The sequence below is a fragment of the Mercenaria mercenaria genome, chromosome 2, assembly GCF_021730395.1.
Source record: "Mercenaria mercenaria strain notata chromosome 2, MADL_Memer_1, whole genome shotgun sequence".
NCBI classification, from domain to species: Eukaryota; Metazoa; Mollusca; class Bivalvia; order Venerida; family Veneridae; genus Mercenaria; species Mercenaria mercenaria.
In genome coordinates, this window is record NC_069362.1 from 38107203 (window position 1) to 38126610 (window position 19408).

The 19408-nt window shown below is 34.0% G+C and overlaps 1 protein-coding gene across 1 annotated transcript in view; it reads right to left on the minus strand.

Moving 5' to 3' along the window:
* The window catches only part of LOC123562128 (uncharacterized), a 96032-nt gene that overhangs the window by 33116 nt on the left and 43508 nt on the right, over window positions 1-19408 (minus strand). Inside the window, exons 10-19 of the mRNA XM_053525275.1 lie at window positions 18496-18567; window positions 16524-16538; window positions 12310-12381; window positions 11097-11168; window positions 8447-8518; window positions 7916-7987; window positions 6513-6584; window positions 5596-5759; window positions 5158-5298; window positions 1021-1182 (exon numbers count right to left, since the gene is read on the minus strand). Of these exons, the coding sequence (XP_053381250.1) occupies window positions 1021-1182; window positions 5158-5298; window positions 5596-5759; window positions 6513-6584; window positions 7916-7987; window positions 8447-8518; window positions 11097-11168; window positions 12310-12381; window positions 16524-16538; window positions 18496-18567 (914 nt within the window). The remainder of the gene's footprint in view (window positions 1-1020; window positions 1183-5157; window positions 5299-5595; window positions 5760-6512; window positions 6585-7915; window positions 7988-8446; window positions 8519-11096; window positions 11169-12309; window positions 12382-16523; window positions 16539-18495; window positions 18568-19408) is intronic.

Sequence of the window (19408 nt, forward strand, 5' to 3'; positions counted from 1 at the left end):
GTACAATCATCCTATGAAGTTTCAACATTCTGGGTCAAGTGGTTCTCCAGTTATTGATCAGAAATGGTTTTCAATGTTCAGGCCCCTGTGACCTTGACCTTTGACAGAGTGACCCCAAAAACAATAGGGGTCGTCTACTCTTTATGACCAATCATCCTATCAAGTTTCAACATTCTGGGTCTGGTGGTTCTCTAGTTATTGATTGGAAATGGTTTTCAATGTTCAGGCCCCTGTGACCTTGACCTTTGACAGAGTGACCCTAAAATCAATAGGGGTCATCTACTCTTCATGACTAATCATCCTATGAAGTTTCAACATTCTGGGTCAAGTGGTTCTCTAGTTATTGATCGGAAATGGTTTTCAACTTTCAGGCCCCTGTGACCTTGACCTTTGATGGAGTGACCCCAAAATCAATAGGGGTCATCTACTCTTCATGACCAATCATCCTATGAAGTTTCAACATTCTGGGTCAAGTGGTTCTCTAGTTATTGATTGGAAATGGTTTCCAATGTTCAGGCCCCTGTGACCTTGACCTTTGATGGAGTGACCCCAAAAACAATAGGGGTCGTCTACTCCAGCAGCCCTACAACCCTATGAAGTTTGAAGGTTCTAGGTCAAATGGTTCTCCAGTTATTGCTCGGAAATGAAGTGTGACGTACGGACGGACGGACAGGGCAAAAACAATATGTCTCCTTGGGGAGATATAATAACATCATTGGACATAGGATATAGACCAGCTACATTCACAATTTTAAAAACAAAAATTTAAAAAATAATATACCATAGTCTAGGAGCTAGTCTATGGTTGAATCAACCCATGAAACTTAAATTCCCAACAACACAGTTGGATTCAAATTCAAATTTGTTCAATGGTTAAAACCCACAAATCTATATCCCTACAAAATCTTACCTCTTTTGGCCAAAACCTTCGAATTTCTACCCACAAAATTAATTGAGTTCACAGTACGAGAATGTGGCTGAAGTTACGGGTGAGCTATCACACACGGACACACGACTTACTAAGCCTGCAGGTACCATCCAGGTACTGAGGGTTATCATCATAATACAATGGTTTACACACACAATATGTGTCACTTGATGAAGGGGACTTCACGGCACATTCAACATTGGAACCAGAGCAGGCTGTATCCATGCCGGGACATAGATAATCAAGCGAAACCTCTGTAAATAATTCCTGTATATTCTAGAATTTGCTCCAGGATCACAAAAATTGTACCAAGAAATTTGTACAAATAGTTCTGATATATTTCAAATATATATAACATGTCAACTAATATCGTGCCAGAAATACAGAAAATGTAGTGATATATTTGTGCAAATAGTTCTGATATATTTCAAATAGATATCTAAGAATACAGAATACTGTGCCAGAAATATGGAAATTGATGTGATACATCTGTGCAAATAGTTCTGTTAGTCTGAGAGATAATATTAGGTTATTTAACATATTTTGTACAATATTTTGGTATGTCTGGACAAGAATCTATTCAGAAAAAAAATTAGTTGCACATCAAATATGCTTGTAAGATGGATACGAGTCTACATAAAGCTCTTATTGTTCAAGATAAAGTTAAGTAATATTTTCATTCAATGCCTTTTTTTGCTCTATAAAATGACAGACAGCCATGCATCATTCCATCTACACTTAGTCTACATCAATATGACTGACATAAAAACTTGTATAGAAAGACAACTGCATCAAGCTTCTATCAACATTTCCTGCAATATATTATTTAAATGTTATTTTTAGATACTTTTAACCACATAGGGCAGATGCAACTATATTCATCAAGCAATACTGGGCAGATGTAACTATTTTTTTTCAAGTGATACATGGTAGATGTCACTATATTCTTTAAGCAATGCTGGGCAGATGTAACTATATTTTTTAAGCAATACTGGGCAGATATTTTTCAAGCAACAAGAATATTTCTGAGCAGATTAACTATATTTTTTAAGCAATACTGGGCAGATATTTTTCAAGCAACAAGCATATTTCTGGGCAGATGTAACTATATTTTTTAAGCAATACTGGGCAGATATTTTTCAAGCAACAAGCATATTTCTGGGCAGATTAACTTTTTTTTCAAGTGATACATGGTAGATGTCACTATATTCTTTAAGCAATGCTGGGCAGATGTAACTATATTTTTTAAGCAATACTGGGCAGATATTTTTCAAGCAACAAGAATATTTCTGGGCAGATTAACTATATTTTTTAAGCAATACTGGGCAGATATTTTTCAAGCAACAAGCATATTTCTGGGCAGATGTAACTATATTTTTTAAGCAATACTGGGCAGATATTTTTCAAGCAACAAGAATATTTCTGGGCAGATTAACTATATTCTTCAAGAAATACAGGGAAATATAACTACATTCTTCAAGTGATACAGGGCAGATGTAATTATATTTTTCAAGAACTGGTTATTAATATACTTCAATGAAATAAGAAAAATATCATTCAAAGGTATTTAAGTGAGTTATTGACTACCAACTGCAAAATTAAAACCAAAAACAGCACAGCCAGTCTTCACTGAGAAAATCAATTAACACAGAGCAATTTCTTATTTTATGAACCAAAGTACAGTTTTCTTGTACCAATTATTACATAACAAGAGGACCATGATGGTCCTGAATCGCTCACCTCTTCCCACATGACCCAGTTTTGAGTATGACGTCGTTTTTTATATTATTTGACATAGTGACCTAGTTTTTGAGCTCATGTGACCCAGTTTTGAACTTGACCTAGATATTATCAAGATAAAAATTCTGACCAATTTTCATGAAGATCCATTGAAAAATAAGGTCTCTAGTTTTTTTTTATTTGACCTACTGACCTAGTTTTTGACGGCATATGACCCAGTTTCAAACTTGACCTAGATATCACCAAGGTGAACATTCTGACCAATTTTTATGGAGATCCATTCACAAGTATGGCCTCTAGAGAGTTCACAAGGTTTTTCTATTTTTAGACCTACTGACCTAGTTTTTGACCGCACATGACCCTGTTTCGAACTTGACCTAGATATCATCAAGATAAACATTCAGACCAATTTTCATGAAGATCCCATGAAAAATATGGTCTTTAGAGAGGTCACAAGGTTTTTCTATTATTTGACCTACTGACCTAGTTTTCGATGGCACGTGACCCACTTTTGAACTTGACCTGGATATCATCAAGATGAACATTCAGACCAACTTTCATACAGATCCCATGAAAAATATGGCCTCTAGAGAGGTCACAAGGTTTTTCTATTATTTGACCTACTGACCTAGTTTTTGTAGGCACGTGACCCACTTTCAAACTTGACCTAGATATCATCAAGATCAACATTCTGACCAATTTTCATGAAGATCTCATGAAATATATGGCCTCTAGTGATGTCACAGGGTTTTTCTATTTTTAGACCTACTGACCTAGTTTTTGACCGCACGTGACCCAGTTTCGAACTTGACCTAGATATCATCAAGATGAACATTCAGACCAACTTTCATACAGATCCCATGAAAAATATGGCCTTTAGAGAGGTCACAAGGTTTTTCTATTATTTGACCTACTGACCTAGTTTTTGACAACACGTGACCCAGTTTCGAACTTGACCTAGATATCATCAAGGTGAACGTTCTGACCAATTTTCATGAAGATCTTGTGAAATATATGGCCTCTAGAGAGGTCACAAGGTTTTTCTATTTTTAGACCTACTGACCTAGTTTTTGACGTCATGTGACCCAGTTTCGAACTTGACCTAGATACCATCAAGGTGAACATTCTGACCAATTTTCATGAAGATCTTGTGAAATATATGGCCTCTAAAGAGGTCACAAGGTTTTTCTATTTTTAGACCTACTGACCTAGTTTTTGACAACACGTGACCCAGTTTCGAACTTGACCTAGATATCATCAAGGTGAACATTCTGACCAATTTTCATGAAAATCTTGTGAAATATATGGCCTCTAGAGAGGTCACAAGGTTTTTCTATTTTTAGACCTACTGACCTAGTTTTTGATGGCACGTGACCCAGTTTCGAACTTGACCTAGATATCATCAAGACGAACATTCTGACCAACTTTCATAAAGATCCCATGAAAAATGTGACCTCTAGAGTGGTCACAAGCAAAAGTTTATGGACGCACGGACGCACGCACGCACGGACGGACGACGGACGACGGACACCGCGCGATCACAAAAGCTCACCTTGTCACTTTGTGACAGGTGAGCTAAAAATACTTTGTTTTTCAACAGAATGAAAGAGATTGTGATTTCATACTTGTATTGTCAGTGTAAGTTTATATTACAGTTTTATGTATATTAAAATTTCAGTTTGCTAAAATCACTCCAAAACATTTAATCTTGTTCATTTGTCTACATGATAACAATGATTTTACAAGTTTGTATAAATGTGTACCACTACCCTGTGTGAATAACTTACACCTGCAATGTTTAAAGAAATAAAAGATGAAATCCTACATGGTTGCATATTATAGAAGCTCTCTGTCATCTGGCAATGAATACTGGCAGCTGATTCAGTTTCAAAGAAAATGAGTACTCCTCTGAACAAAGGCTACGTGTTCTGTCCTCAGTAAGAGCTACCATTATTAAAAATTATGATGCAACTTATTTCTGTGGCTAACATCAGTAGCTGACTAAGTGCAGGATCAGATCAAACTCTCAATTATATTCTCAACCTGAAAATTGTCTCATCTAGAAATAAAAAATAACCATTTTAATTCAAACAATAAGCTTGAAAAAAAAAATTCACATGCATCTCAAGAGAGAGTTGCTGATAATGAATACCAGTAATTAATAGAACCTAGAATATCACTAAACAATATGGAGAAATTTGCTTCCAAAATTTTCTTTTTATGAGAATAAAGTTTCTTTCTAGGAGTGAGCTGAGAATATATCACTCTCATTTTCTGAGCTGATATTATGTATTTCTTGTTTTTTTGAGTTTAGATTATATCATTCTCATGTTACTAGGTTACATTCTTTTTTATATGAGTTTGGAATAAATCGTTCCCATTATATTAGTTGAGATATCACTATAGTTTTACTCGTTGAGAAAATACTCAAGCTGAGAACATAAGTGAGAGCATGAGCAGACGGCAGTTTAAGAATGAGAAGAACTTACTGGCATTACAGAGTCCGCCATCTGTTGTGTTACCATTGGTATCATAGAAATTGTCTGAACAAATGCATTTTGCATTGTAACACTGTGAGTTCCGCACTTTGCACTCATATGTGATGGTACAAGCTGAACCAAGATTTCCCGCTAAAAACAAACAAATATTGCATAGAAGTGTGCAACTTATTCTGAAACTAAGACCCTTATTAAAAACTTGTGCATTAAAGTGTTAACAAATAGCTATAAGAAACAAAAATATTAATAAGAAGGGAAACAAAATGGCTTTAATATTGGAGAATTCTTTACATTTAAAAATGATTCATTTACCATGCAACTGGGTTTGTTTGATTTTCTAGACTGATGAATGAAAAATAACAAATTTAGACAAAACAGGCTATATGGAACGACTATATTATGAATGTAAGTTAATTAACTGCTACTTACAGCAATTTGCATTGTTATAATCGAGGTATACATGTTGATCTAAGGAGGAGTCGGTACAGTAAATAGAGTCTTCATTATCTAGTGTCATAGACGTTGCATACTTTATGTCATACAAATAGTCCCGAACTGTACATTCACATATAAACGGATTGCCTGACACATCCCTGCAACAGTGAAAGAAACCATGATTAAACATATTATAAAATAATACCTGGAAACAAAAATTTCCCTAAATAATTAATCGGTCACTTTAAAGAGCCAAGTGATAAAAATATAAATCAATTGTCAAATAGAGTAATCATAAATCATTAGAAGTAATCCATTATCAATGATTTAAATGATTCTATCATAAATCCTGAAAACATTTAAATAGATCTATCATGAGAACACATCAGTCATCAATCATTATTCTAACATAAAACTGCTGTTCTTGTCCATTTTCGGGGGTGTTTCAACAGGACAGAAAACGTGTGTTAACAGAGAGATTCTCGCCCTCACGTGCCGTTAAAATATGTTTTTATATACGAGTGTTCCACGGCAAAGCATAAGCGCATTCCGGCCCTAAAATGGATAATTCAAAAGGAAATTAAATCAACGTTAAAAAACAACGCAGACATTCCCGCACGTTTCATGGAAATTTAATGACATTGAGGAATAATTTATTCGTTTTTTGTTATTTACACATTTCATGTTAGAACAGCATTAACGCATGTTCATTTTGTGTTATAACATTTTCACAATCCCTCAGGAAATGCTGTTATCCTCGACCTACCAGGCTCGGGCACCAACCAATCCCTCGGGATTCTGCAGAATGATGTTATAACATGAAAACCCTACAGAACAGGTTAATTCACAATCATCAGATAAGATTAGTTATCAATAATTTCGAACAGAGCAATCACAAATTTAATACTTACACTGTAAATGTAGCAGTCTGGTCATCAAATTCCCCTATTGTGATTGTTGACAGTTGATTGGCACTTAGAGATCTGAAAAATTCAAATAAAAAGTAAAACAAGGTAAAAATATCTGACTAAGGAAATATCAAATGAAAAACAACTACCAAAGAATGAAAACTAATCAGTCATTACATGGTTCTATTCAATTCAGTATATATTAATTGCTGCTAAAATATAACAACATTTAAGAAATAATGTATAGAAAAATTGTGTTTTAAGGTTATTAATACACGAAAAGAGGTTATAAGTCCGCGAAATAATTTCACAAGGGCATAGCCCGAGTGAATTATTCTGCCGACGTATAACCGATTTTGAGTGTATTAATTTCAGTAAAACACGATTTTTCTATACATTATTTTGATTCTAATATGCCCTTTATCTAAAACAGTAGTAAAAATATAGTAGCGCTCTTTCTTGGTCGCAACAAAGACATTGACATCATTGCATGTTAACGTGATGTCATTTAAGTGTAAGCGTGTTTTAACAGAAACAAGCATATTAGAATATAAAAGAAAGACTACTATCAATGAGACAGAGGAATACAAACACTTTAAGTCATACAGAATAAGTATCACATTTTAAATTCACTTAAACTTTTACAGAAAGAAAAGAGGCTTCCGCAAAGTTCACAATATGTGACTATATCCCCACTATCTAATCCCATTTTCACAGTATTGAATACTTACAATATGTGACACAATACAAGTTTCACTATTTCCTTACAAGATAACCTGTGTGAAATATAACACTTACAGGATAACTTTTGTGAAACATGATACAGGATAATTAGTGTGAAACATGGTACTTACAGGACAAGTTGTGTGAAACATGGTACAGGATAACTAGTGTGAAACATGGTACTTACAGGACAACTTGTGTGAAACATGGTACAGGATAACTAGTGTGAAACATGGTACTTACAAGACAACTTGTGTGAAACATTACACTTAAAGGATAACTTGTGTGAAACATGGTATTTACAGGAAAACTTGTGTGAAACATGATACTTACAGGATAACTTGTGTGAAACATGATATTTACAGGATAACATAATTATGTGAAATATGACACTTACAGGATAACTTGTGTGAAATGTGACACTTACAGGATAACTTGAATGGACAACGACACTTCCATGATAATTTGTGTGAAACACTGTACTTACCGGATATCATGTGTGAAACATGACCATTACAGGATAACTTGTATGCAGCATGGTACATACATGATAACTTGTGTGAAACACAACTTGTGTGAAACATGGCACTTACAGAACATTTTGTGTGAAATATGACACTTACAGGATGAATTGTGTGATACATGACACATACAGAATAACTTGTGTGAAACATGATACTTACAAGTATTGTAAAGCTGTATTGTATTTAAATGGGTCAGTTGGTAGGACAGTCAACAGATTGTTGTCAAGGTGTCTGTAATTAGAAAATTATACATAATGATTGCTTCTTCTGTGAAAAATGCAAAAAATAGACAAAACAACAAAAAATACCATGCAGGCTATTCATGATCTACACTGGTCGCAAAGGCAGAATCAGTCATGTTTATAGCATGATAAGTGTTAAGAACTGTCAGAAAAGTGAAAGAAAAATACCTACCATTGTACAGAGAGGTTTGTTCTTCGGAGGTGTTCTGAACACTGATTATACTGTCTTTTTTTTTACATGGTTTTACAAGTTTTTTTTACAAAACATTTCATAACTATCTATGATCTTTACATCATCTTTTTTTCCATGATCTTTACATAAGTTTTTTTTTCATGATTTTTACATGGCCTTGTACACGTTTTACATGGTTTCCAAAGAAAATGCCAACTGAAATGCTGGAATAAAAGATTTTACAGAAACAGCAGAGAACTGATACAGCTTACTTACAAGGTAGTTAGTGACGTCAGTTCCTTAAACAGATCCTTGTGCAATGTAGTTAATAAGTTGGTATTTAAATGTCTGAAACAAATAATCAACATAGTACTTCATTTATATAGCATAATATACACACAATGTAATGCTCTGTGTTTACAAATATCAACCATTCCAATAAGTTTTGGCTTAAGGGGATGAATTTTCAAATTTTTATTTTAACAAACACTTTCTCAACACAGAAAAAGTTGAGTATGCAATGTTTGTAGGAATTTTTATGATATTTAGACAGAAACACAGTTGAAACTCATAGTCACAAATTCCAACTGACAAGCTTCATACTTCAAGATAACCAGAATTTCACATCAAAAAATGTTTTGTTCATCAAATATATGGACCAAGTTTTGTAAACAGGGAGACTCTTTGTGCTTTTGGAAAAGAAATCAATTATTGTCCGTAAGTATTGACCTGGCACTCATTCATTTCCGCCAATATTTTCTGGCGTTTTCGTTAATTTACGCGATATTAGTATCCTGAAAGTATCTACATTACTCAAGTAACATGTAAAGTTAATCGATGTCACGATGGCGTAGAGGTAAGGTGTCTGACTTCTACGCACGTTAACACGGGTTTGAAATCACTTACTGAATAGATCTTTTTTTTACAATTTAATGTAGATCTATTGCAATGTTATCGTTTAAATTATTTTATGTTATATTTTATGAATTTTAATTGTTTTCTCTTGTAGTATCTATATTCTGGAACGCTGGTGACAGGTAATTTGTCCTTTTATCTAAGATACTTTTAAAACAATTTTATTCTTTTTTTTTACAACTGGTAAATATAATTACTCTTAATAAATGAACCATAAATATCACGTTACGTTTGATCAAATGAGTAGTAAGTCTGCATATAAAATTTTGGGGAAAAAAATATATGGTCAGACGTAGGACTTGAACCCACAATCCTGATATTGGCAGGTAAACGCTTTGTCCACATTGCTACATGCACATCTGATAGTATATCAATTAAGAATTATATAATATTTAGTTACATCGCTATTATGTTGGGACAATGAAAATTAATTTACGGAAATATACGGAATATTCATGAGTGCCAGGTCAATACTTACGGACAATACTTTACTAATTGTTTGTTTGCAAATTTAGTTATTGACTTTGTTAAGCGTTGTTATGGGAAAAGTGCATCAAGAATTAATAGCATATTGAATGATTGACAACATATAAAATTATTTATCTATTGATGTGAAATTTGGTTAGGCCATTTAATATTAGTGTCTTTTAAAGTAGGAATTAAAGCTGTTTAAAATAATAAAAAATAGGCTATCAATTATCACAAAATAAAACAATATCAATCTATTTTTTAACAAGAGCACCGCCTTGCGGGTGCTGACGCTCATCTGATTTTTTTTGTGTAATAGAAATATTGTCCTACCCATGATTTTCTAAGTCTAAAAAGGGCCATCATTCTTGCAAAAAGCAGGATAGAGTTATGTTTCTTGATGTTCAGTGTCCACTTATGATGGTGAAAAACTGTTGCAAGTTTTAAAGCCATAGCTTTGATAGTTTATGAGAAAAGTTGACTTAAACATAATACTCAACCAAGAAAATGATTTTCTAAGTCCAAAAGGGGCAATAATTATTGCAAAAAGCAGGATGGAGTTATGTTGCTTGCTGTACAGGGTCAGCCTATGATGGTCAACAAGTGTTGCAAGTTTCAAAGCAATATCTTTGATAGTTTAAGAGAAAAAGTTGACCTAAACATAAAACTTAACCAAGAAATCTGATATTTTCTAAGTCCAAAAGGGGCCATAAATCTTGCAAAAAGCAGGATGGAGTTATGTTTCTTGCTGTACAGGGTCAACTTATGATGGTGAACAAGTGTTGCAAGTTTTAAAGCAATAGCTTTGATAGTTTAAGATAAAAGCTGACCTAAACATAAAACTTAACCAAGAAAACTGATTTTCTAAGTCCAAAAGGGGCAATAAATCTTGCAAAAAGCAAGATGGAGTTATGTTTCTTGATGTACAGGGTCTGCTTATGATGGGGAACAAGTATTCCAAGTTTCAAAGCAATAGCTTTGATAGTTTAGGAGAAAAATTGACCTAAACATAAAACTTAACCAAGAAATCTGATATTTTCTAAGTACAAAAGGGGCCATAAATCTTGCAAAAAGCAAGATGGAGTTATGTTTCTTGCTATACAGGGTCAGCTTATGATGGTGAACAAGTATTCCAAGTTTCAAAGCAATAGCTTTGATAGTTTAGGAGAAAAGCTGACCTAAACATAAAACTTAACCAGGCAACGCCGACGCCGACGCCAACAACCGCTCAAGTGATGACAATAACTCATCATTTTTTTTCAAAAAATCAGATGAGCTAAAAATCAAACAAAAGGAAAGAATTTGTATCATATGATGCGATCACGCTAACTGTTGTCACTGCATTTAGTCAGATCCTAATTGTTATTAAGGAATTTCATTTACACGGCTTAAAATCTTTTTTTACACAAACAGTGTCAAAATATGTCAAATTTGTCTAAAATGGAATCAAAATATTACGATGTGGAAAGAATTTTTGAACCTTTGCCATACCTGAAATGTAGGGATATGTCAGAGTCAACTATAATATGATAGAGATACTTACAACATTTTAAGAGAAGTTAATCCTTTAAACAGATCTTTATCTAAGGAAGTCAGCAAATTGTCGTTCAGATATCTGTAATAAACATCAAAACATTTGATATCACATTTACTTGTGACTGAATTTATCTTACATACATGTATCACGATATAATTTTCAATCATGCTTAATTTTCAGCCACTCTAATTTGCAGTGGACAAACATGATGACTGTATATATATATTTGTATTATCAAATATCAAAACAATAAAACACGTAGTTCTGCATGTTTGACAAACTGGAAGTAATGGCGTAAAGTTACTTTTCCGGATAGCATTGAATAAAGCCTGGACTTGGCATATGGAAATAAAATCATTTTATGAATTAACGGGAACCCTTGAGTAAATTTATTAAAATTGCAAAGTTTCAATATTTCCTAAAAAAAGAAATGATATAATACAAGTTTTATATGTTAAATAATGTCTTAAAATCTACATGAAATGTGCAGATCTCTTTTATCACAGGCAAATAACTCAAAAACAAGCAGACAGACCTACACATTTTATTTCACCATAATACAGACCATATATTTATCTACGACTGAGGAGTTTCATTAAAACCTACATTGTTCAAAAATTTCTATTTATGAAAAAGTTATCAAAATTGTGATTTTCCCACAGACTCCCATTATGAAAAATTGTGTGAGGTCCAAATTTTGCAGATCGGTCTAGCATAAAAAATCAAGGAAACAACCCTATCTTTTTATTTGCTGAATTTTCTACTTATAATCTGAAGTTTTTAAAATCAGAGTTTAACCCTTAGCCTGCTAAATTTTTTAAATGGACTGGTCCATTATTCAATCTGGGCAATACCATTTATTATTCAAAGGGGTGTTCACTGAAAATTTACTGACTAAATAGTGAACAGTGTAGGCCATGATCAGCCTGCACGGATGTGCAGGCTGATCTTGGTCTGCACTGGTCGCAAAGGCAGATACAAATGCTGCCAGCAGGCTAAAGGTTTATTGTATTCTACATTGTAGAAAATTTTTTGATCTAAACGTGCAGAACTACCTTTAAAGGACAAGGCCCTAAGCTCTTGCCACACATCTCAATGTGATATGACTTACTTCACACACAGCCCAACATACCTCCCTCTGGAAGGGGAGAGGGACATAAACAGACAGACTGTAGACTGGTTTCAAAATACAATGTAATTCAACATATGAACAACTTACAATATTTCTAAATCTGGAACTTCTTCGAAAGTGGTGTCGTCCAGGTGTGAAATGCGGTTATGGCTCAAGTCCCTGCAAAATGTTGACATATTTCACTGGTAACATATAATTTAACATATAATATATGATTTAACATATGAAATAAAACTATTAAATTCAACAAACTAGAAACACTTAACATAATTTATTATCGAGACATATTAATGACATTTTAATTTTATGTCAAAGAGAAAAACTTTTAATTTTGAATAATTATTTCTTAAACTGACATCATCTGTACATATTTTCTGAAGCATATATTCATATTGTGCTTCATATAATACAGTAAAGAATATGATGGTTAATTCTTGAATGGCACAAAAACCATGCAATAATCAAATCTTCCTTTTATGCTTAATAAGGCAACTTATCTAAGACACAGATACTGAACTTCAGGATGAAAAACACCAGATCTATGAATTTTTTGAGACTACATTTTTCCTGCATCTTATGTTGCATTGAAGATAATACTTTTTTCAACTTATGCTAACTTTATATGTACAGATATATCTCTACACAGGCTGACAAAAATATATTCAACTTTCACCATTTTACATACAGATTTTCTATCACATGAAAATCTATGGTTACCAGAAAATGTCTGGTCAAAATAACACTACACATGCACCTCAACCAAGTGAAATCATGGGATTTCAAAAGAAATACTAACTAAAGCCAAAAGGAAAACAAATAATTGGTAAAGACTAAATATTCAAACATGTGACAGGCTCCAATTATATCAGTATTTCATGTCAATGAAATCCCAACTTTTGAATTAAAATTAATTAATGTTACATTTATTTTACATTTACTGCTTCAAAAACTTGAAAGAGACTGAAGTCAATTTCTGCTCTTGCCAGGATTTCATCCTGAGGCCTCCTGTACACTACCCTACCCATCACCACTTCAACATGCAATATGTACAGATTCAAATTGATCAGGTTAAAATATATAAAATCACACATAATAATTTAGGATTTTGATCTATCTGAACAATTATACTGTCTGCAGTATCCCAAGACACATTCCATGTTTACATATTCTATGGCATGTGTTTAAACATATCTGGTTCATGCGCAGATCCAGCCAATGTTCTCAGAGGGGGTCTGACTGGCCCCCTCACTAAGACCAGGAAGATCTAATATGCATCAATCGTTCCAGCTATGACAACAAGAGCTGTCAGTGGACAGCGCGCTCAACTATTCTCAGTGCTTGATAGTATAATATAAGCAATGAGTAAAACTTTAACATTACAATAAGCATATTCTAAGTCAAAAAGGGGCCATAATTCAGTCAAAATGCTTGATAGAGTTGCCTCCTCCTTTTTACAGACTGGGGTCATGATGGTAAACAAGTATGCAAAATATGAAAGCAATATCTCAATGGACTTTGAAAATATTTGGGGTGGTACGCAAACTTTAACATTTATTCTAAGTCGAAAAGGGGCCATAATTCAGTCAAAATACTTAATAGAGTCGCCTCCTTCTTTTTACAGACTGGGGTCATGATGGTAAACAAGTATGCAAAATATGAAAGCAATATCTCAATGGACTTTAAAAATATTTGGGGTGGTACGCAAACTTTAACATTTGTGTGATGCTTGCGCTCACGTTGACGCGGGGGTGAGTAGGATAGCTCCCCTATTCTTTGAATAGTCGAGCTAAAAATGTGTCTTTATACACTAAATAATTCGATGGTGTGCTTTTTGTGTGTGTGGATGTTAGCCGTATAAAAGGACAGGGTTGTCAATAAGTCTTTGTTGAACAGGCTGAATTTGAAAATTTGCGGCCCAGCTAGGGGGGGGGCCCCTGGAAAATTTTGAAATTCAGCGCTTCATTTCCTGCATTCTGGGGCATTTTAGGAGCATTATAGGACACCTTTTCTGCTGTATATTCTTTATATACACAGTTTTATATACACAGTTTTTATTTTCACAGTTTTAAGGATTAACCTGTTAAATGTGGGCAAAATTATAAAATTAAGTTTTCTTAAAGGTAAAAGATTCTTAGAGATAATTAACATAAATATGAATTATGCAGCAGCCACATACACTTTGAATGCAGTCCTAATGTTGCCTTTTCGAAAAACCATTTTCTTTCATTCTTCTCTTCTTTCCTTTTTTTAGGATTTTCCAAGTGGGATCCAGACCCCCGGACCCCCCCTCTGGATCCGCGCATGTGGTTGACATGTTCTATATTATGTCATTAGACATTTAAGGTTTACTTGACATAACAAATGTTGCTTATGTATTGTATGCCATGTCATTAAACATCCAAGGTCTAAAAGTTCTATGCCAGGTCATTGAACATTCAAGGTTTACATGTTCTATGCCAGGTCATTTAACATTCAAGACTTACAAGTTCTATGTCAGGTCATTGAACATTCAAGGTTTATTTTATTTTATTAACTATCACAAAAGCAATCTTTAAGTGACGTGTGGTGGCTGTAAAAAGTCTCCCCGTACTTGGATTTAGTGTTATTATATTTTCTGGTCCTTCGGGATCATGGAGTCCATTCAACTGATGTGTAATAGAGTTCCACTTAAGCTGGCGCTAGGGTGCACAAGAGGTGTTGCATATTTCAATACTTCTCATGAACAGACTCAATCAAACTGAGTCTGCTATTATTATGCTTGGTTGCATTCTTTGCTTCCAAAGGATCTTTTTACAGATTTCATTACATGTTCTATGCCAGGTCATTTAACATTCAAGGCTTACATGTTCTATGCCAGGTCATTTAACATTCAAGGCTTACATGTTCTATGCCAAGGTCATTTAACATTCAAGGCTTACATGTTCTATGCCAGGTCATTTAACATTCAAGGCTTACAAGTTCAATATCATGTTACAAAACATTTGAGGTTTATACATTCTATACCATGTCATTAACCTTTAGCCTGCTGGCGGCAAGTGGTTCTGCCTTTGCGACCAGTGCAGACCAAGATCAGCCTGCACATCCGTGCAGTCTGATCATGGTCTGCACTGTTCGCTATTCAGTCAGTAAATTTTCAGTGAACACCCCCTTGAATGATAAGTGGTACTGCCCAAATTGAATGATGGACCGGTCTATTTTAGAAATTTAGCGTGCTAAGGGTTAAACACACAAGGTTTACATGTTCTATGCCATGTCGTTTAACATCTGAGGTTTACATGTTTATGCCAGTTCACTGTTCATTTGAGAATTACATGTTCTATACTATGATATTCAACAACTGAGGCTTACATATCTGTGTCCTGGTACCAATCATGGCTTACACCAATGCATGCCATGTCATTAAACATTCCAGGTTTAAACGTTCCATGCCGAACCTTACAAGCTCTAGGACATATTATTTAAAAGTGTACGCTAGAATTCGGGGTGAAATTTTTCCCAATAATAGAATTTTTTCAAACTTTGGATACTGAAGGACAATTATCTGAGAAACAAAAATATGCAATAAAAATCATAAGTCACCGGTACTGAAAAAGAGTTATCAGCCCTTGAAAACGTCATTTTCCCCCAAAATGCCATAAAACATTGAAGGCTTACATGCTCTATGCCATAATATTACTCATTTGATGCTTACACGCTATGCAAGGTAACTGAACAAGTTCTATGCCAGGTGTTTAAACTTTCAAGGCTTACATGTACTATGCCAACAGTTTACACGTTCTATGCCAGGTCATTTAAAAGATGCATGTTCTATGTCAGGTCATTTAACAGTTTACACGTTTTATGCCAGGTCATTTAACAGTTTACACGTTCTATGCCAGGTCAACCTGACAGAGTATCATGTGAGCACCACAATCTACACACAATTTTTTGGGAACCATTCTTGCCAAGCAACACAATAAGTATTATGATTCAAACTGGGGAGCTAGACTATTTTCTTTGTTTATATTTACCTTTCTGTCTCCCCTTCTGATGCTACAGAAACTGATCAAACAGAAAAAGTGGAAACTCCACAGGTCGCTCAACACGACAAAAATGAAAATGTTGCAGGCTCGGTTTAATTGAAAAGCATGTTACGTATATTTTCTTAAAAACTCCCCGTTATACACTTGTATCTCCAATAAAGTATAGTGCTCTTTATGCAAAAATCTATTGATAGATGTTTGCTTGGCAGAAGGGTTCCCCTGTAGCTGGTAACTAAGGATTCAAACATGGTTGTTAGGTAAAATTACACTCTTACTTACAAGAAAGTTACAGACCTAGGAAGTAAATAGCTTAAAGTATAAACTGTATTCAGACATGTAACTCTACAAAAGGACATGTAGCTTTCAAGCAGCAAGGAGATTCATGTTTTTCTTCGAATCTTCTATGTGTACTAACTTTGTCAATTAAAAAAAAAACAGATAGGTTATATCTAACAAACCATCTAATCCAATTCTGCTCATAAAATTCGATGTTTTTATTTAGTCCATAGAAAAAAGTTACTTCAACTTCAATGGAAAAGTTTTGAATTCATAGCCTAGCATAATTATGTGGGTCAAAAGTAAGCAAAATCATGAAAATCTTGCACACAAGTTGACTCCTTATTGCCAAAGTCTATCTGCCTTAACTATGTCTACCAATAAAATGTGACAAATAATGTTTCTACAACTGAGGATTCTGTTCAACTGTCCACTATCTGACTGAGTCTGCCTTGTATGTGTTTTAAAGTGACTGTCAGTACACCAGATATATTTGTCTCATAAATGACACACAACAGTATACTATATTTATAATTTCTCTCTGATAAGTGTATAAAACAAGAGCTGTTTGTTGACAGGGTGCTCGACTATTTGAAGAATTGACGGAAGTATGGGGTCAAAATATTACCAGAGATTTTCAGACAATTTTTAAGAAGAAAACTAGGTAAGACAAACAATGTACCTGTATTTGTGGATTTGGATAAGTCTTGCACTATATATATACACTATATATAATACTACATATTATCAAATAGTTTAGACAAAATATGGAATGGTATGCGAAACTTAACTAACTTCTATGTCATAAAAAAGGCCATAACTAAGCTAAAGTCCTTGTCCTAGTTATGTAGTCTTGTCTACATATGTAGACTATGATGGTAAACAAGTGGTCAAAGCTTCAAAGCCATATGACTTACAGGTTAGTCAAAAATGGACTAGTATGAAAATTTTTAACTGATTTCATAGTCCAAAATGGGCCATAATTTAGCCAAAATAGTTGACAGAGTCATGTACTCTTGCCTACAGATGGAGATCATGACAATAAACAAGTGTTTAAAGTTTCAAAGCCACATGTTAAATAGTTTTAACAAAACGTGGACTTGTACGAAAACTGAACCAATTTCAAAGTCCAAAAAGGGCCATAATTCAGCCAAAATCCTTGATGGAGTTATGTACCCTTGCCTACAGATAGAAATCATAATGATAAACAAGTGTTCAAAGTTTCAAAGCCACATGTCAAATAGTTTTGACAAAACATGGACTTGTACGAAAATTGTACCAATTTCCAAGTCCAAAAAGGGCCATAATTCAGCCATAATAGTTGACAGAGTTATGTACTCTTGCCTACAGATAGAGACTGTTATAATAAACAAGTGTTAAAAGTTTCAAAGCCATATGTCAAACAGTTTACACAAAATTTGATCTGGTACAAAAAAATTAACCAAGATTGTAAGTTAAAAGGGGCCATAATTCAGTCAAAATCCTTGATGGAGTTATGTACTCTTGCCTAAAACTGGACATGGTGATGGTACACAAGTGTTGAAAGTTTCAAAGCCTTATCTCAAAAGGTTTTGTCAAAATGTGGACTGGTACGAAAAACTTAACCAAGGTGTGACGCTGATGCCGACGCTGTGGTGAGTAGGATAGCTCTACTTATTCTTTGAATAGTCAAGCTAAAAATAAAAGCCACACTTTTATGACAAAACTGTATAAGAACTAAATAATCGCAAGAAATAAGACCAGTATAGATCAGCTTCTTGTTTATAATGGCATTATGACTTTAGGCAGGTAGATGAAAAGTAATACAAATTGTGGAAACACTTTCACTGTTATGGGGCATAATGAACAAGAAATAAATCTTCACTGGCCTTAGAATTGTGATATTTGAAAAACAAACGTGTTTCTTCAAAATTTAGACATTTTTCTCGTGAAACAGTTTCTACAATGAAAAGACAAAACGTCACTGACTACTCACAGGTTGGTGAGAGCATCTGCATCCTTTAGAAAGTCCTGATGGACATTGTCGATGATGTTGTTGCTAAGATCTCTGCAAAAAACAAATGACACATTGTTAAACATGTGTTTTACTATTGTAACAAACTATTATTCAACAACAGAACTGCCATATGTTATTTCTAGTGATATTATAACTGATTATCATTATCAAAACTCACAAAAATATAATCAATCAAAAGAAAAGATGGGGAAATTCCATGAAAACCAGGTTTTTGAAACATTTTCTACTTTAAGTGACAGTGACCTTGACTCTATTGGCTTCAAAAACTAATTCCCAAACCTATCTGTCTTATCAAGCGATCAACATACAATGCTCCAATATAATATTCATTTCTAATTAAGTTATTTCTAAATTAGAGTTATTTAGTAAAAATCATTTTTCTATTTTCTTAGTAACAGCGACCCCCAATATATCCTTGCTATACACAAAATTTGGTAACAGTAATTTGTCAATCCTATCTAAAGTTATAAATCAGAAACCAGTGAAAATAAATAATCTGTTTTAGTGACAGTTACCTTGCTCTTGAATCTATGGCATCTAAATGGATAAAAAAAAAATCTGACAGCCCTGACCAGGATAAGAACAACAAAAAAATCCACTCAATTCCAAATTTTTTCAATTTAAAACAGATACAACATACCAACACCTTAGACCACTGACTGCATTATGGTGGAATTTTCAAAGTATTTTTTTTTTTTTTTTTTTTTGGTTGGGTAGAACCACCGACCTTCGGTAATACTGATTACTTAAGTTATGCTGACCTTGCACTTGACTCAATGACCCCTATAAGTAATCTCAACCCTGCCTATTCTACAAGCTACCTACAGGCAAAATTTAATATCAAGTTACTGAGCTTTTTTTTTCTATTTTT